Raw genomic sequence first — 19792 nt, 5'->3', positions numbered from 1 at the left:
ACAGGAAGTCCTTTTCGTATCTCAGTTCTTCACTGCTGGTCACAGAGCTCGAGAGATGTGTTGAGGACTTGATGGCCAATATCTCTTACTTTCTGCATTGCACACAAATAATCCTGGCCAGACCACTTGGACACACAGTGTCTTTGTATCTGTGAGGGGGTGAGTGCAAGACTGCAATTAAGAGAACCTGAGGGAGTGAGTGTGAGGTGACTTTGCTTCAAGGCTGTTTTTTCAGGTTTTGTTGGGGATTTTTTTGAAAAACAAGTATCATCCTTCTGGAAGATTTAGCATTGAGTGTGGTTATGATGATTTTCTGTATGATGAGGTTCTTTCCCTTTCCAAGGGGCTCTAGATAGCTGTTGCAATAGGTTCTTCAGTGTCCAAAGTTTTAGGGCTGAAAGTCTTTGCTTGTCAAGTGGGTCATAAGTTGACTTCAGAACTCCCAGACATAATTTGAAAAGTATGTAGTGAAGTTCTTACTACAAGTACTTTTGCTATGACTTTGGCCTGAACATAACAATATTACTTGTCAGAATACTACTTTGGGGAAATGATCTCATTCCTGGTAGCTGGCAGTTGGAGAATGAGCTCTCCTTTCCCAGAGAAGGAATATACTTTGCTAGTCTAATTTTAAAGTAATGATTTTTTGCGAGCAGCATTTTTCAATTTCATCTTCTTCAGTCTCTGAAAGAGTGTAAAATCTCATCTGCTGAAGTATACTCTTTCATGCAAGGAGGACATGGTATTCCATTTTGTATTGACAATTAATATATATATTTTAGTATAAACATAATATTGGCAATTCTGACAGCACAGCTGCAAATTGAGCTTATTGCAGCATAGTTGGGAACAGGTTTGAAAGACATAATCTGAAGTTGGAGTCATGGAAGGAAGGTAGATTAAAGGCTGTAGTCTCATCGCTTCTTTTGTATTGCTGTAAACTGGGATTAGAGGGTTAGATAGTTGCTCCTTCTCTTTCCTTACCTTGTGGCCAGACACTTGAGTTATCAGGCAGTGAATTTTTCTAAGAGAAGGTGAAACAGAGAGCTCCCCTCTTTTTTCTTTACTTATTTCAGAGTGAAACACTCTACTACACCAGAAATAACAGTAGTCTTTTCTCTTATACAAAAAGAGCAAAGTTGGTCATAAAATTGCTGATTTGAAGCTGAAACTTACTTGAAAGCTGTGGTCTCCCTGTGTTCCTTGCCTAGGGAACTTGGTCTAAGCATGTAGTTTTCATGGGAAGCATCTCATTTACTGGGAAAATCTGTTTTAGTTCTTTTTAGCAGTGTAACTTGAACATGAGTTACTTTGAAAATTCTGTGCTACTGACACACATTGCTTTCTCTGAGTTTAAACTGCTGGATTGAAGAAATTGCAGAGCTTCTCTGTAAGTGGTTGGTGTTCAGTCTGGCTGCTCAACCTCTTGGGTAGAGAACATTTCAAAGGCCTACCTAGGGGAGCATCATGCTTTCCTCTTTCCCCTTGAGGTTTGGTAAGGACAGTTCCTAGCTGGATGGTGACTGGAAGTCAGTGTGCTTAGTCTCCAGTCCTGCAAGCAGCTTTATGGAGCCAGTGACTGACCAATGCTCTGCCACCTAACCTGTGCAATAACAGAGAAATCCTAATCACCACTTGTCTTAATCATGTACATGTGGGAGGCAGTGCCTTTATTCAGCATAACAAGGCATTGCACTTGACCTGTGCCTTGTCATGCAAAATAAAATGTTCATAAGTGCCAGTAACGTGAATGCCGTGTTGGTTCGCAGGAAACTGATGTTGTTTCCTGATTGCCTGTTTCCCCAGCACCTCAGTGCTTCTCTTGCCACCTTCAGTTTTGGCTCTGCACATTTCTTGCAGCTTGGGTTCAAATGGCAAGTGATTCACCATATGGTGAGGGGAAAATGTTCACTTTTCTAAGCTTTTCTAAAGCTTAGAATCTAGAATTGAAGACCCTTATATAACCAGCAGGTAGCATCTTTTCTCTGGAGACTGGTGGAAGCAGATGCATAGACTATAGTTTCAAGCTTAAGAAAATGAGTCTGCCTTACCTAGCATGTGGATAGAGGTGAAAGGTTCTCTTCTCTTGTTAAGGACCACCTTGTTTGATTTTTTTGATTTATTTTTTTTTCCCGCAAGGTATCACATGGAATGCCTTAATCCTCCTCTGAGTGAAGTCCCTGTAGATGAATGGTTCTGTCCAGCCTGTGCCCCCATGGGTGCCAGTGCTGCTGCAGGTAAGGGTTTTGTAGTATCCACTCAAAGTAAATATTTTTCTCCTGAGTTAGAAAATGGGAAGCATGTGCTATTCTGAAGAGGTGTTTAATGTCCTGGGTTTATCTGTTTTCAACAACTGTTTTGATAAGTGTTCTCTCTTGAACCATAAGAGTTGACTTGAACTCTTGACTGATGAGAGGATCTTGTTTATGAAGATTTTCATCTGCGTTTACAATTTGTGGAGCTGCTTCTTGGAAGCATTCAGAGGCAAGCCCAGCACCTTAATGCAGCTGCTTCGTATTACATTGGAAAGAGTTTATCAGTATACTGACCTCAGTTTGCCAAGGTAGCAGCAATTTCTGTTACCTAGAAAAGCACCTTACTGTGTAACAGTCTGTACCTGTCTGTGCTCCTTTTGTTTTGAGAGGGTAATGTCTTCCTTTGGAGGTGATTGGTTTAAGAAAGGGAATAAAGGACAATTCTTTTTTTTTTTTGGTCTGAAATTCTTTAAATGTTTTCACATCTAGAAAGACAAGTGACCTCAGCATCTTTTCTTTCAAGATACAGATCATGTCAGTGAAGAAGAGGTGGCCGCCCTCATGGCCGACGTTGTTCCCACCACCAGTCGGCTACGCCCTCATGTCCGGACCCGAGCGATAGCCAGGACTCGGCAGAGCGAGCGCGTCCGGGCAACAGTGAACCGGAACCGGATAACAACGGCACAGCGGATTCAGGTAATCAGGGGTATTTGCTAGGGAGCATCTGGAAGAACCTTGTGGGAGAGCTGAGACAAATCCCCGCCTAAGTAGCTCAGCTGTCTGTGTTGACTGTCCGTAGCACAATGGGTGGTAGTTATGGAGTTCTTTTAAACTGCGATGTAGAACATGTGGAAATGGAGTGCAGCACATGGCCAAGACTCTCTGTTTTAAATGCTGCAGTAGCTTCCTCTCTTAGTCTGCGTTTTTATCACCTCTGGTGTGAGCAAAATTGTATTTTTTTTCCCCAGTGGCTATTAATATGCAGATTGTGCATCAAATCTGTTTCTTTAGCATGTTTATTTGACAGCTGTGTATTTCTTTATTTGTCCTTCTACTTCTTTTCCCATAGCAGTAGAACTTGTTGACCACCCTCAGCCCAACTGAAGAGAAAAATTTAGTATTTTCAAGGTTTTTATGAGCTGATATTCAGCCTCTTGTTGAAGAAAAAACCCAGGTGCTAGTGTCCTCAGTAATGTGGCAGCGTGACTTCAGCCACCTTAACAGTACCAGAGAATCTGTGCAAGAAAGTATCCCAGATACCCAAGGTCCCTCCTTACAGTATTAAGTGCAGGTTGAAATAAATGCCATGAACGAAGATCTGGCTTGCCTTAAGTTTTTATCATGTTTTTCCCCTGGATTTAAGGAGTTCCCTGAATGCTCTAGCTGTCATTAAATTCATTATGTCCTGTGTAATGGAGGTGATCTTATTTGACTGCCAACTCCCACTGTCTCAAAACCCAGGCCTTTTAATTTTAGCTTTAGAAGACTTAATAAAGTAGAAAATGTCAAGGAATCATGTGATGCATTGTTGTTAAGTAATTGTATCTGAGTAATTGGGGCTATATTTTGAAAAAAAAAATGGGAGAAGAGTGTTGTTTGAAGTAAAAGACTATGCAAGGGAACTGCTGGTACTCTGCTTTCTTTCTCTACCTGTTGTTTTAGAAATAAGGTGCAACTGTTTCCTGCAGGTGAGGGAGGTGGTGCCCGGGGACTTTACCATTGCGTAGTAGTGTAAGCCTGGGAACCCAGGACTTAAGAGGCTGTTCCTAGCTCTGCTTCTCAATGTGCAGGGATGATTACAAACTAGAAAGGCACTGTTATTTATTGCCTTTGTCTGTGAATAAAAGTGCATCTTATTTTGGCTCATACCTTGAGTTGACTGAAGTTTAATTACACTGGTTGAGGGTGTGCGAACTGTTGTCCTCAAAGCACAGTGAGAAGCTGGGAGCATGCATCCTTGAGTGTAGAGAGGAAGAGGAATCTGAAACTTGTTGGAGAAACCCCTGCTGCTGACAGTGAAGTGATATTTTGGCAGGGTGACTCGCAGTGAGTTCCCTAATGTTTATGTTTGAAATGCTGCCTCTGGACATGTTTCACAGGTCAGTTTGACCTAAAGAATGAGATGTTTAAGACAGTGGATCTGTACTTTGTTGGCTTTTCAGTCTTTGCTCCCCACAGTCTATGTGATGAGGCAGAGGTTGGTTAGGTGAATCTGAGAAAGTTCTTAGGTGAACTCTTTCACTGAGGAAATGTCAGTCTCGGGGATTGTTCTCATTTAAAGAGTTAGACTAGCCATGACTTGTAATTCTGAAAGAGGCCAAAGAGCAAGGTCATTAATATGTCAGTCAGTAGATGAGAAAAGTGACATAATTGCTTAACTGTCAGCTTGGTGATATGGGGGGGGTTTCCTTATTCGAATCTCAAATCCATTTTTCATCAAATGCTTTTATAAGTAACTTGTTGCTGACCTTTGTATCATGTAACTTCTAATCCCCCACGCAGCACGTGCCGAGGTACCTCATGTCATCTCTTCTGGATGAAACTATTGAGGCAGTTGTAGCAGGCCTAAACACAGCTGTCTACCAGCGTCCTCTTACGCCACGGGCTCCGGCTAGGCAGAAAAGAAAAACAGGTAAGGACATTAGGCACCTCAGGAAAGCCCAGATCATACAAAGTACTGTGCATCTGCTCTATGCTGCCACACCTGTGCAGCTAGGGAAGTATCCCACATGCATTTTTGTCTTTTCCTATACCACCGCTGCCCAGAAATGTCTTGTCCTAGTTACAGGGGCCGGGAGCAGTTTATCCCTATGTGGGTATAACCAAAATTGTGTATTCTACACCCTCTATGTCATTTCTGATGGACTGTTAGTAATGAATCATTTGCAGCAGCTGCCCAGGGCACACCTGGCACCTAATGACTGAGCTATGATAACTCTTCTCTGGGGAGGCATTAGCAGCTTCACACGCAGCCTGAGGGGTTATCTCTTCTAATGGACCACAATGGACTGGCATAATAGGCACCTGCAGTGACCTAGACCATCAAAGATTCCAAAACTATCCCATGACTGACAGAGTTAAATCACCCATTGTGAAACTCCCCACCCTGGGGAGGTACTGGACATTCCCACCTAAATTTGAGCATATGTAATCTTGGGGTTTTGGGACTTCTGGTACCACTCGTTGGATCCAGAGAAGGACCAGAACTTTGGCAGGACTGCGACTCTTGACAAGACTGCAGTCATTACTTCAACGGAACTGTGACCATTATGCCAACCAACAGGTTTTCCTTTCCTTTTATTTTGCACCCAGGGGGGCCACGTGGTGCTCAGCACAGGGGTTAACGAACACTGTTCTGTTCTTGTCCCAGGGTGCTGAGTTATACATCTGTTTTGTGGGTTAAAACCGGGTTTTCTCTGTGTCATTGTATTTATTGTAATCTTTTTAGTAAACTGTACCTCTGACTTGTAACCTCTCTTGAGTTGGATTCATTTCTTCAGCCGGTTTACTTTTAAACCAGCACGTGTCTTGAAGGTTGTTTTTAAATAAATCCTAATTATGTCACTGTGTCTGCTCTGCTGTTCGTGGCACACTGTATTCTCTTTGAGCTGCTTCGTGTGTCATGGGGGTATGAGAAGGGGAGTACAGGGTAAAATGCAGTGCTAGCACTTAGCCAGATCCTTGGTTTTTGTCCCATCAGGTAGGCGGAAGAAAGTAGGAGGCAGAAAAAGAACTCAGACAAAATCTGCTGGAAAGAAGAGTTCAGGGACACAGCTGAAGAGACGCAAGCGTCTGACAAAGAAGAGAAGGGGGAAAAAGACGAGAGTGAGATCACATGTGAGTTTCTGCCAGTCAGTATCTGCCATTTTTCAGCCCTCTCTAAAAGCACCTGTAACATGGGATTCAGCTGGAAAAAATGCCGTCTTACGATCATAGCAGGCACCTTTCTGTGAGGTGGGAGTACGTGCAGGATGTGTCCAGTGTACTCCAGAAAGATGCTGTACATGGAAATTAATTGCAACTTCCAGGCAGGCCTGCTGGGTTTGCTGACAGATCCTGTTACCTGAGCTGTTGGGATCAGACTGTAAAGCATGTCCTGCAGGCTTTGTGTTCTGCCTTGTCATTCAGATGTGGTGTTTGCTTGGTACTGATGCAAGCTCAGTTAAAATTACCACTACCTATTCTTTTTAATAGGCTATGGATGTTTGTGTCTGTGTTGCTGCAAACCCAGTTAATCAGCCATAAGGGCTTTCAAAATTCCTTTCAGTTCTGGGTAATGTTCTCATGTGAATTATACCGAATACTATGCACCAGCTTGACTTTTGTCATCAGCTACCTTAACTAGAGTTTACCTTCTACAAACACAACTGTCCTCCTTTAATAAGGAACCAACAGTTTTGAATTGACATTATTAAAGATTTTTAGAAGCTTAATGTATCTTGTCACTTAAATCTGATACATGCAGATCTGTTTGAAGGGACATATAGGCCATAGTTAGAAGTTTAATAAATGCTTTAAAACAAATATAAATAATAAATGCACACCATTTCTGCATCAGTAACCTGATGACTCAGCCTATGAAGAATTTGGGGCTTTAAATGCAAGGTACATACCTGCCCTAACATACAAATAACCCAATCTCTTTATCTGTGCAGGCGAAAAATGAGGTTACTACTCGCTCCCGTATTGCAAGAACTCTTGGTCTTAGTAAACCTGTGCGTGGGGCCTCAATTCCTTCCATGTACAAACCCATGGAACCCTCACTTGGTCTGATGAGAGCAGATATTGGAGCAGCTTCTCTGTCTGTGTTTGGGGATCCATATGAGTTGGATCCTTATGAAAGGTAAGATATCTCTGGATTATGGTAAGGGACCTGATAATTTCACCAAGTGTTGTGTTGTTTGTACATGTGACTTGATGCAGAGTGTAGATCTCACATCTGAAGGCAGCTTTGGATACACAGCTCACCATAACACGTTGGCCTGTTCTTTCTTTCCTTCTGGGTAGAGTTGCTGAGCTTTTAAAGAATCAGGTTTCTCTAAAGAGTTCTGCTGAAATAATCAGCCTCATGGAAACCTTTAATAAGATCTTTGGGGTTATTGAAAGGCTAGAATCTGAAAGAGTCTGATCCTGATCCCTCACTTCCTTTTTATTTATTATAAATGAAGATAGCTAGCATATATGATTCACAATGAAAACTGACTTAATATAGAATTAAATGGACCTGTGAAATCTTCCATGTTTCTCCTTCATCTTCACTTTTCTAGACACTTTAAAATGAGGAGATATCTTACTATTCCATAGTTTGTATCACTCTTAAACTTTGAATTTTAGGGAGGGGACACTGAAATTATTGTTGGTGAAATTTAATTTTCCACTGAACAAGTCTTTTTGAACCTTTCATAAAAGGAAATTGTCCATTTAATATTTTAGAAATAAAAATCTACATTTGAGTCTCTGCTGGCTAAATTATGCTATTCTATTTTATATAGCCACAGAAAATAAGTTATGTTGCACAGATGTTTTTTCAGTGTACCATAATACAACAAACGATGCTCTCTAACTGTATCTGTCCTACTATTACTATCTACTTCATCAATTTGATGTGAAAAACATTTCAGACAATTTCAGGGTTGGTGTGTGTGTGTTTTACCACAGTAATGAAGAGGTTCCAGCAAATCCAGATTCACCAGTGAGTGCCAAAAGGAGAGTTCTCTCCCAGTCGGCACTGAGGTCTCACCGTCCTGTAGCTAGACCCATTTCTGTGGGACTTCCCAGGTAAAAATCCATTATTATTTTATTCACTTTTATTTTTCTTAGTTGTCTAATGACCCTAATGAAAGAGTAAACTGGGTGATCATCCTGGTTTAACCCTTTTCTTACTCTGAGTATCTTTCAAAAAGTGTGTATGTGTGTGTGTGTGTGTACACATGCATGCCTGCACAATTGTAGATAAATAACCACATCAATTTGTGCAAAAATTCTTTTTTTATGTTGAAGGACACACATTCTTTAATCCTACCTTTTAACATTTACACTGAAATTTAAAGTTGGTATTTCCACCCTAATCTGACTCTTCTTGCTTTCTGTTTTGTGTTTGTTTGGTAACTCCATTACTATGTTTTAAATCCCAGTCTCATTAACCTTTAAAAAGCCACTTGCTTCTTTGAGAGGGCCAAGGAATCTAAGTGCACATCCAAAGAAGCTGAGGGCTGTACCCACCTCACCCAGTTCCTTTGCCATTTGTTGGAGCTCAGAAAATTGAGAAAAAACTCTTTGTTTGATCCTGCGGTTTACCAGTAGCATTGCTGTCTGACAGATGTCTGTGTTACGCACCTGCTGGGGCCCGGGAGCCCTGGGTGCCCCCCATTGGCAGCCACAGGGAATTTTCAGAACTGAGAGGTAAGACAGAGGGAGCCAGGAGCATGACAAGAAGAAAACAAATGGGGAAAATCACTGAGACAGGTACCAACTGCAAAGCTTAGAGAGCTGAAAAGAAATGAAGGGAGCTCAGCTTAAGTGATTAAAGGTGTGAGAGGTTTACATGGCTGTCCTCTAGTGCATGTGACTTACAGTGAAGATTGGTTTCTCAGGATTAAGGCAGTGTATTTCTATGATAACTTAGATTTTCTCTACCTTTCCTATCTCAGTTCTGAAGGAGGCCTTTCACGAAGCTTTCCATGTCCTACGACTTACTTGAGTAGCATATTGCTTAGAAGGTAGAACTGTTTAGCTGACATTCACCTTTTCTAAAGGCTTGATTTGCCAGGACTACACTGAATTTCCTGGTCTGGCCTTAGCAGCCAGTTCTTGTAGCACTCCCATTTTGTCTTTCTGTTGTATGTTATTACCAGGGGTTTTGGTGTACATTATGTTAATAAAGCTTGTTTTGTTGTCATACAGAAATGAAATATAGCTCCCTGAAAGAGCCGGGCCTATTGGCCCCTTTGGAAGTTTGTTTTTTAGAAAACTCGAACAAAACAAATGCCCAAGTCCCATCAACACAAATGCAAAGAAAGAAAAGCAAAAAAGCCAAATATCAACACCAGAGACACCCTAACTTTTTCAATCCATATTTCAAGAAGCAATAACTTAGACCTCTTCATAAGATTGAGTAAAGCATGAAGGGAAGTGTTTGTGTTTTCACATGTGTGGCACCATTGCTGTTGTTTTTCAGTGTAATTTCTTCTATGCCATGTTCTTAGGTACCCTACCTGTGGCACCTTGTGTAGCTTTACTGGTGCTAAACACTGGTTCAAGCTGTGTAATTTTTTTTTTAGATAGGAATGTAGACCTGAGGAATACACTTGTGTTTGTGACTTTGTGGGGGCAAGAGAAGCAGCTAGGATGGAAATACCTCTGAAGTGATGAACAATGGTTTATCCTTCAAAGATGCATACTAAATGCACGGGAAAGTTAATCTTGATACACAATACAGTGAGCACCATTCTTAAATAAGATTTAAAGCATTTGTTAACAAAAGGTCTCAGGTATGATTACAGGCTTTCGTATCTTGTAGTGGTCCTGTGTGAAGTCAATAAAAGCTTCACCTTCTGTTTGTCAGAGAGAGAGATGGGTACTAAATGACTCTAGTGAAGCCAAAACTAGTAGTGGACTTCGCTGGCTGACCTCTGTTTATGCCCTTGACTTTGGTTTCTTTTTAATGTAATGTGTGTGTATAGAACAAGTGCTGTAAGAGTAAAGGAAATATAACCCCTCTGAAACATGCAGAAGCAGTGTACCTGCCTTGAGTCCTGATCAAGAAGCAGAAGCTGCTCCTGTGCCTGATCTCTTGGGAAGTATCCTGTCTGGACAGAGCTTTCTCATGATGAGTAGTTCAGACGTGGTCATCAACAGAGATGGTTCACTGACAGCGAAGAAGGCAGGTAAGGACTTGGCACTTCATAGTGCAGTTAGCCTCTTTGTTTATCCACATCTGCCCTGATCCTAGAGGCTGCAATAGCTTCAAACACAGGGATACACTTACTGAGCATTTGAATACACAGGATAGATTCAGTAGCTGCCAACAGTAATCTGTCTTATAAGGCAGACGCTCTGAAATATTGTTACTTGTCTCTGTTTTAGTTGCAGAGCTGAGATGTTACTGGAGGATTTTGGTTTTAATACATAGTTTTCTTCTTTCAAAAGAACTGAAAGAACTGGTTTCATGCTTAGTTATAAAAATGTAGGACTGGATAGACTAGAATTATCTTAGTACCCAGTTTTTTGACATGTGTCATGCATTGCTGCCATGCCTGTGATCTGCACTTCAGTTTGAAAAGCAACATGGAGGACCTTTGCAAGAAGTTTCTTTGCAAAAGTAGAACTCTAAATATGTGCTAGCACCTCCAGTTGTGTATTCCCTTGGCGTGATATTATTTGAAAAGAATCTTTTCAAATTGAAACTTAGAGCTTTGTTTTTAAAATAAGTGCCCCACGCGTCCTCTGTTATAGTCAGTTCTTGTCAATCACCAGCTGCAAGATAATAAGCACTAATCTGGTGATATCTACAGAACAGAATAATTTCTTTTGTAAACATTAGTGTTTACCTCAAAGATGTGGTTGTCTGGCACTATACCATGAGTATCTGAACGAAAGAACTATTGGACTGCCTTATTACTATGGGGTATGTCAGCAAACCAAAGTGGAACTTATAATAATGAGCTTAGTATTTCTTTTAACGTTGGCAGAAAATGTCCAGATATGTACTGAAAAGCTTAATTGTCTGTTTGTGTGCTGTAGTTCCACTTCACAGAAAATCAGCAAGTGACTCGAGAGTGGATGATGGTTCAGGGCATAACACCCACCCAAGTACAGTGCACTCAGGGACCACAGCAAGTAGCTCCATTGCTGGACCTTCCGTTTCCTCGGGGCTGAGTACTCACACCAGACCCTTCTCCTCAAGCTTGTTTTCGTTGCCTTCACCCTCACTGAGCAGGACTGAGTCTGCAGCAAACCCTCCACAGACTGCATCGGAAAAGGCAACTGTAAAATCAGAATATTCAATGACACCCAGGTCTGTTCAGTCTCAGAATATAGCTACTTTGAGCAGGCATGGCTCCAAGTTAGGTGAAGTGCCCAGATTTAATGGAAAATCTAAAAACTTTTCACCCACTGACTCATCTTCAAAGCCCCTGAGCTGTAACTTGAATTCTGACTCGAAAGCTGTAACTGTGAGGCAGCCGTTAAAACCACCTTCCAAGAGAATTGACATCTTTGAGCTTCCCAGGATACCAAAGATTAAAAAAGAAACCAGCAACAAGCAGGTGGAGCCAGAACCCACAGGAAGCCAAAGCTGTGACATCCCCAGCTCCTGTATAACTCAGCTGACTGGTAAAGAGAGCACTAATCAGCCGGGAAAGGGTAGCAAGGTGGAAAGTCAGAAGTCGAATTCCAAGGAACGTCAGCAGCAGACACGTACAAGCGGGGTGTCTTTTTCTGCCAATACTGGTGTGTATAGCAGTTCGTCACTACTGGGCACTTCCAGGGGCAAAGGCCCAGGCTCTTTTGAGAGTTTTAAAATCAATATTCCTGGAAATGCAGGACATCCAAGCAGGCTGTCTAACCCAGGATTTTGTAACACTTTCCGCCCTGTGGATGATGAAGCGCAACAGAAAGAGAGTCCTTCACCTCTTTTCTCAGTTAAGAAAAAGCAGGTCAAAAGTGAAATATATGATCCCTTTGAGCCAACAGGATCAGACTCAAGTTCGGCAAACAGCAGTCCTGAAAGGCTTGGCTCCGGGATCCCACTGACTAATATTACCAGGACTATTTCCATTGACAATCCGAAAGTTCAAACATTTCAAACTGTCCGTCGTTTCACTCCTTACAGGGTAGAAAATATATTTGGATCTGAGGCTGACTCTGATGCACCATCTGGTAATACAGAGTCTCGTGATGATGTGACGGTAGAAAGCAGGATTGTAGAACAGATCTCTGATACAGAGGAACAGGACAATATGGATGAGGAAGATTTTCTAAGCAGTCCTTGCACTTCATCTACTGTTAAGCAAATTTCTAATACAGAGTGTCTAAAGGAGGAAAGCAGAGAGGGACCTAACGTGTTCTTTAATGCTGAAGAATTGATGAGACCTAATATTAATGTGAAACTGGAACCAGATAGTCCCTCAAAGAGTGATGGGCAGCAGAAAGTCCAAAAGGTAGAACAAGCAGAGAGGCGATCACGTTCCAGATCCTGCTCAAACTCCAGCTCCCGAAGCAAGAAGAAGATGAAAAGGAAAAAAGCACTTGTCAAAGAGCGTAAGAGATCGCGTTCAGGGTCTAGGGATAGAGCACACTCAAGGGACCGAAGCTCCAGATCTACCTCTTGGTCAGGTGGAGAAGAGCACGGCAAAACACACACGTTGAAATCCAAGAGCAGGAGGTCTTCTACTGACCGTTCTAGCAGTCGTGAACGATCTAAAAAAAAGAAAATGAAGGATAAAACGAAGGATAAAAAAGCAAAAACTTCATGGTCTAGGGAGAGAAGGAAATCTAGGTCACGTTCAGGTAGTCCTGGAAGTACTTCTGAGTTTTATGAAAATAGAAAAAAGAAAAGACGGTCTCGATCAAGATCAAGGCGGAGGGACCGTTCCCGGTCGAACAGCACTGAGAGGACTAAAAGGCGGAAGCACAGGAGAGACAAAAGCTATGAGAGGTATGATAAAGACAGTAGCTTGAGGTCAAGGGACAGAAAGAGATCCAGATCCAGATCTCGGGAGAGGAGAAAGTGGAGGTCTCGGTCTCGATCTTGGGAGCACAAAAGCAGCAAATCAAAGGAAAAAAGACCGCGATCGCGATCACGTTCCAAAGAGAGAAAACACAGATCAAAAGAGACCTCGCTTCCTCCTCCACCAGAAAAGGATCAAAAGCCTCCAGCTGAAAATTTGACCAGGTGTCTGGAGCAACCCCATTCTCTCAAACAAGAGCCAAAGGAGGAGTTAGTGCTAGAAGAGCTTTCCATAACCATTGAACCAAATGTCCAACTTGAGGAAATACAGGCTGAGGCTCCAGTTCCGCTGAGAGAGGTCCAAGAAACTATAAAGGTGGAACCTATCTGTCAGGAAGTGACCAGTGAAACTGCATTCCCTGTGCCAGAGATCACAAACATTTGTGTTCCAATTGGCAACGTGGATTCTTTTGCTGAAACAGAATTATTGAGTAGTACTGATCAAGCAGTGCTCGGTAGCTGTAGCAATACAAACCTAGAGATTACAGTTAAAATTGAAAATACTGCATTATGTCCATCTCTGATGGAACAACCCCCAAAGAAGGAAGTTATCATGCATGTTCCAACTGAGGTTGCACAAATTCAAAGCTCGTCCAAAAGCAAAATTACAGATGGTGTGAGGGAGGTTAAAGAGGAGTGCCTTGTGTCAGATGAGAAAACGAGTAATTTCACTAAGCCTGAACTGGAAGTGGTACCTCAGGGTCCTACCTTGAAATCAAAAGCACCAGTGAAAAGAGTTACCTGGAATCTTCAAGAGGAAGAAAGCGGCACACTGTCTACTGGAAAAGCTCCAAGTAAGTCTCTTTTGGAAAACAAACAGCAGTTGAAGCAGACTGTATAAGGCCCAGGGTTGTAGTGTAACAGCTCTGTCATCTGAGCTGGGGTGATCCTGTGGTTTCCAATCCTGAGAGCTGGCATTTTGTGCTTGTTGAAATCATGAGGTGAGTTGTGTTAATGAATTGGAGAGGACGTGCTGTCAGCACAGCTCAACCAGCCAGAGGCAGCTTGTTCGGCCATGAAGCGTGTATTGCAGCCCGATCTCTGAGCTGGCAGCCCATGTCCCACCTTCTCTGCAGTTAACTAGAATGGTTAACTAGAATGGCCTTCAGAAGTTATAAATGTTTCTCAGAACCAAGGAACATGACAAATCTCTGTAGCTCACTCCTGTGAGTACTGCTAAACCAAAGCTGCTAGAAACAGTTTGGCTTGGGCCCCTGTGCTATTTGTGTTGACAGAGTTGCCTGTGTGGTTCCCCTGGGGGAATGAGAAGTTCTCTGTTATCAGAAGCTTTAAAATGTGGATGACTGCTAAACAGAATACTTTTAGAGCGAGTTTTGTTGTTAGATCTTTTTTATTTAAACAATATAATTGGTTTTGAATTCTTTGACACATTATTTTTATTTTGTTCTTAAATATTTTCTTTTTCTTCTCTTGGGGAACCTAGGGATGCCATTTTACAAACTTCAGCGAGCAAAAGAAGGGGCCTGGAAAGCAGAGGACTTGAACCAAACGTTAAATCAGGTGCAGTTAAATGAGCCTCCTCCAACCAATTATATGATTCCTGAGCCTATGTTTCCTGATCTAGGTTCTTCTCAGGTTGGTTCCTATTCCAGCACCTAAGTGTCATGGAAGGCATCTCATCTCATCTGTGCCTTCGTTGTGCAACACCCTCCTCTCATGGCAGAGTTTGCCTTCCTCTGCGTGTGGTACATTTCATATAGCCCATACACCTCAGCAATCCTCTAATCATTTAATCTCTCAGGTGGTCCTTACAGTTGAAGAAATGTATTTTCTTTTAATTCTGCTCTATACATGCAGCTTCTGCATGTAACTTTCAGCAGTAACTTGCAGAAAGATGGTGCTGTTTGAGCAGCTGTGAGTTTCTCCCTGACCGTGATCAGGCTGTAAATATTGGCTTGGTGGCCTTGGTCTGAGCCATCAGTTTGTGCTGTCCACCAGTTAAAAGGTGAAGAGAGGCTGGTGGTAGCTCCTGGTGCTCTGAAAATCGTGATCTGACGTTCTGTCTTGTAAGCACAAGCATTTACAGAGTGGTATCTGTTTCACAGGTGTACTGTCAAAATATCCCTTTGACGCCACCTCTGCCCTCCAGCCTTCCCCCCTATGCCCCGGTCAGCCAGCCCACGGTCCAGTTTATCATGCAGGGAAGTCTTCCAGCGCTTGGCTGCGTGGCAGGACAGAGCCTCACTCCGGAACCAGGCAGCTTGGCTACTGCATCCGAGCCAGGAGTCCAAGCTGCTTCTGTTGGAAATGCAGAAGAAAAGATCAAAGCACCCAAACCTCCAGTGGATAAAATGAAAAATGAGGAAGTGAGTGAATGCCACCAAGTAACAAATGTGTAACATTAATGAGGTGTTTATTTGAACTTTTTAATTTGGGGGATTTTAAAGCTTTCCATACTTTATTTTCCCGGCCCTGTTGTCACTGTTGGTTTTGACGCCTGATGATGCTAACCCAGGAGCAGCAGACAATCCTTTCCTTGAATTCTTTTGGGATTTATTCCATTTGAGGATTCTATTTTCTACTGCTTCATCACAAGAAGATAGGGGGATTAAAGCATCTAAAATACATTCTTAAAGTTCTGAAACTTTCTTGTGTGAGTGTTTGGAAGGGACTTTCCAGAAACCAGAATGTCCAGATGTCTCTAAACACCTGGTTTTTCCTTTGCCCTCCAGCTTTGAAATCAATGTCAGTCCTCATAATAATCTTAGAGAGAGGTAGGACTGTATCTTCTTGTTTATTAGCACTGAAAATGCAGAGATAGTAATGTACTTTGGAGATTTTGCAGTGCTAGTCCCTTGCTGCTGAGTTTTGGGTTTGCTGTATGGACAATCTGCTCTAAGCATAGTGGATGCTAACATGAGAACAAAAACTTCTTAGCCCATTATTTTACTTTCTAGCGCAAAACCAAACAGTAAGATGCTTTTTCCACTAAGCCTCCATTTATGAGCAGCAGTTTTTATGAACTTGTTTTGATGGCATTTGTAATCATTAATTTATAGGCAACTCTGCAATTTTCAGATTGACTTCAGAGCTATCTGAAGCTTTATATTCGCAGTCATGATTTGCTGCTTTTATAATCTGATGTCTTTTCATGGACTTATGTTTACTTCAGACCTGTTGCAAGGCAAGGGCGAGACCAAAATTAATAAGTAGACATTGTAGTCACCTGCTTAAAACACATTTCTTTAAGACACGGAATAAATGCTACATAAAACAAGGGTTCCTCATAGTGCAAAGTGGTATTTGTTTCAAGACTGCAATTGACAGTAAAGGAAAGCACTTTGAGGCGATTACTTGGATTGTTGAAATTGTGAAATGAGAATTTTCATCGTTAGAGCATTTCTGAGAAAAATACAGTCAGAAGCCATTGCCAAGATAGCACAAAGTAAAGAACTTCTCTTTGCTCTGCAGTACATGAAGAAACTTCACATGCAGGAAAGGGCTGTGGAAGAAGTGAAACTTGCCATCAAACCGTTTTACCAGAAGAGGGAGATTACAAAGGAGGAATACAAGAGCATCCTTCGAAAAGCAGTGCAAAAGGTAAGGGCACAAGTGAAAGACAGTAAAGAGGAGGAGATGGGCAGGTCATGAAATAAGTGGCAGTACTTTGGATTGCACGTGCCAGTTTTGGCAGTTACATGCCATAACTGAGTAGCAGATTTTTGGACCCTGGCTCATACGCTGCTGTCCTGTGGTGAAAAAGAACATTGCTAAGCTTGAGCTGCCTGAGGTGAAATATTACGTGGTACGTGCCTTGGGTGAGAATGGTTGAATCTCTCTCACTAGCAACTTCAGCTAGAATTGTCAACTCTTTCTGATAAAGTGAGAAAATACTTTGTGCATTAGTTCCTTGAGAGTCTGTGGTGTCCTTGAACCTTAAAAGAGGGCTTGGCAGTTTTACTGATACTGACTTCTGTCCCAAATCTTAGTGCTGACCAGATCATGGCTAAAAAAGACCTGATCAGCAGGTAAATGTTGTCTTGTAAGGGGAAGTAATGCTCTTGCAGTCAAGGCAATTAACTGATACCTTAACAGACTGTCCTTGCTCTGCATTCTTGCCATCACTGGGAAATTCCATCATAAATCAAAATTCCTGAGATAATGGCTGCAATTTCATATCTTCTATGTGACCCATATGAACCTCGTGTTGTTTGTAGGAGAGCTGAGCAACACCCATCGCTGCTGAAGTCACTGTGAATTCCTTTCTGAACATGGATAAAGTTCTTTGTAGGGTTTGTTCTTTCTCCTGTATCTCAAGATAGGCCCTCAAAACTGCCAAATTCTTTTAGTCTGAGCATTGCTTCCTCAAAATTATCAGAAATATGGGATATCAGCACTTCCTTGGTTACCATGTATAGCGTAAAACTGGGTGGATGGGTGGGAAAGCCTGTAGTAAAAATGAATAATTCTGTTCTCAGAGATGCCTCTGCGTTCAGTTGGTGCTCAGCAGATAAGCACTGGGCCATTTCTGGAATGCTTGAAGTAAAATATTCCTCTTACCTTTGTTTTCTTAATGTACACTACTATGAGACTTGAGGGCCTGTGCAGGAATTGGTTCCCTTGGACAGCATCTTAGGTCCTGCCTGTCACTTGCTTCTTGCCTGCCTGAACTGCTGTAATTGACTGAATGCCTTTTAATCCCCTGCAGATCTGCCACAGCAAAAGTGGAGAGATCAACCCTATGAAGGTGGCTAATCTGGTGAAGGCATATGTGGAAAAATACAAACATATGAGGAAACATAAGAAAACTGATAGTGAAGATACACGTGAAGTGGAAAACTGAGAGCAAGCCACAGCCAGCATGATTTGGACTGAACTTATTGTAGCTGTGGACACTATGGGAATAACAGACCTGCAGTTGCATCTCATTGTAAACAAAGTGCAGAGAAACAAGATTATAACAGGACTTATCTATGGAACCTTCTCTTGAATTGTTTCCATATGGGAATGAACTTAGGATTTTTTTTTGATTACCTACAGATGTAGAACTACATAACAATCAAATGCCTCAGACCAGCAGAGTAATTCGAGGGGAAACACAGAAGAGATTAATGTTTGGGACTCCCGGATTGCTACAGTTTTCAGGGTTACTTTGATTCACATTTTTGGGCTGTGCACTTGTCTTGCTAAAGTTTGAAACTGGACACCACTTTTCTTACAGTATATTGAAAGCTGTATACTGTTTCCCTTGTGTTTATTTATCAATGGATTGTCTTTAGAAATTTCTGATTTAATACTTGAAATATTGTATTTTTAGCCTGTTGGATGGTGAGCGAAGCTTTACTCGCTCTGGCAGTTGGGGATTGCAGAAATGACCTAACCTTTATAAACTGACTTCAGAAACACTGCTCAAGCTGTGGTGTTTATTTACATTGGAAGTATCTTGTTAGTGAAAAAAATTAATTTCGGGGTGGGAGATTGTGTTGCACTTGTGTAAATAATGCACTGATGGCTGGTTTCATGTCTGCCTTTCAGGAAACAGTGAAACAAAAAGCAAGCGTCGTGAATTTTCAGTAACAAGCCGGAGGGATAAGGTTGAACTGATGTACAAAGCAGAAATGTGACAGAGTTTATAAAGTTATTTTGAATGGTTTTAGTCCTATAGCAGGTGTCTTTTGTTTGTCTTGCATCTGCCTTTTGCCCTGGCTGATCTGTATAAACCTGCATACTTGGCTCTTGCATAAGGAATACGGTGTTTCTAGAAGAGAATTGGAGTTGGATTAGTAATTGTCCCTCCTCCTCTGTAGGAGGACTCATTTTCCTATCAAGAACCAAAGAAGTCCAGCACACATACTGACTTCATCTTGATTTCTTTAACAACACTCCTTGCCCGCATGTACTGCAGAGCAACAGATCTTTTAAGGGACCATCTGAAAGATAGTCACTTAAAAATATATTCAGCACCCTTAAACCTGACTTGAATCATTCCCCATTTAACCATGTTAGGGAGGAGATGTTTCACAGGGAGGCTGAAGGGAAGGCCCGTAAGATACAACTCAGAAACTGGCTTTCCCTTCACAGGAACAGAATGCATGTGGCCTGTTGGACCAGATGGCAACAGCACTTCTTACTGAGGGCTTTCCTAACCCCTTGGAAACTGCCCTCTTTGAGGACAGTCTTGCTGCTTGTCTTCCAAGAGAAGACGTTTAGGCTCTCTGGGATGAGTTTTATAAAGCAAATAACGGCAGCTCTTTCCTCCCCCATAGTGAGTTAGAAAAACTCTCAAATAGCAAGACCTTTGGTTCCTTGCTGGTGTTCCTGGCGTTTCAGTTACTCTGATTTTGATCGTAAGATTTTTGTCTGCATACTGTAGTTTTGTCTGTGGTTCCAAGTAGCTTGTTTGGGGAGTTTATTATTTAAGCAAAACAAGCCTATATACCAGTAGTGTTTGGACTGGCACAATGCTTCGCTCCCATCATTCACCATCCTAGAGAAGTGTTTATGGATGAGCCCTGAGCATTTTGGAGTTAATCTTCCTTGGCTCTGTATGCTTCCTGTGTGGAAGTGCAGCCTGGACGGAATATAAGGAGGTGATAACTTTGGAGTTGCTTTGAAAATTTTTTGAAAAAGACTCAGTACTGACTGCAGAACAGCTGAAAAAGAAGCTGTAGTTCCCAAGCTAAACTTGTAGCCAGAATACATACCTGGCATGTGGACATGGGGTTGTGAATACAAACACTGTTGATAGATTCCTTGACAAAATAAAAGTTCAAACACTTCTATGGCACTGTTGGCACAAGAATGAGGGAATGTGATCTAATTGTGCACACACTTAGGCAGGAAATTG

General features: G+C 41.9%; 1 protein-coding gene across 4 annotated transcripts in view; it reads left to right on the top strand.

Annotated features, from left to right (window-relative positions):
• Positions 1-18609, top strand: part of PHRF1 (PHD and ring finger domains 1) — a 31453-nt gene extending 12844 nt beyond the window's left edge. For 2 of the 4 annotated variants that reach the window (XM_032692350.1, XM_032692348.1), the window contains exons 7-18: positions 2140-2237; positions 2779-2951; positions 4758-4887; positions 5956-6092; positions 6911-7098; positions 7914-8033; positions 9987-10141; positions 10998-13778; positions 14429-14505; positions 15051-15311; positions 16417-16545; positions 17654-18609. In XM_032692350.1, the coding sequence (XP_032548241.1) occupies positions 2140-2237; positions 2779-2951; positions 4758-4887; positions 5956-6092; positions 6911-7098; positions 7914-8033; positions 9987-10141; positions 10998-13778; positions 14429-14505; positions 15051-15311; positions 16417-16545; positions 17654-17788 (4384 nt within the window). In that variant the 3' untranslated portion in view covers positions 17789-18609. Of the gene's footprint in view, positions 1-2139; positions 2238-2778; positions 2952-4757; positions 4888-5955; positions 6093-6910; positions 7099-7913; positions 8034-9986; positions 10142-10997; positions 13779-14428; positions 14581-15050; positions 15312-16416; positions 16546-17653 lie in introns of all 4 variants that reach the window. The other 2 variants (XM_032692346.1, XM_032692347.1) reach the window with 1 other exon arrangement.
• The last annotated feature ends 1183 nt before the right edge of the window (positions 18610-19792 follow it).

The sequence above is a fragment of the Chiroxiphia lanceolata genome, chromosome 6, assembly GCF_009829145.1.
Source record: "Chiroxiphia lanceolata isolate bChiLan1 chromosome 6, bChiLan1.pri, whole genome shotgun sequence".
Lineage (NCBI taxonomy): Eukaryota > Metazoa > Chordata > Aves > Passeriformes > Pipridae > Chiroxiphia > Chiroxiphia lanceolata.
The sequence above is the reverse complement of the archived record's forward strand: the minus strand, read 5'-3'. Positions and strand labels throughout refer to the sequence as shown.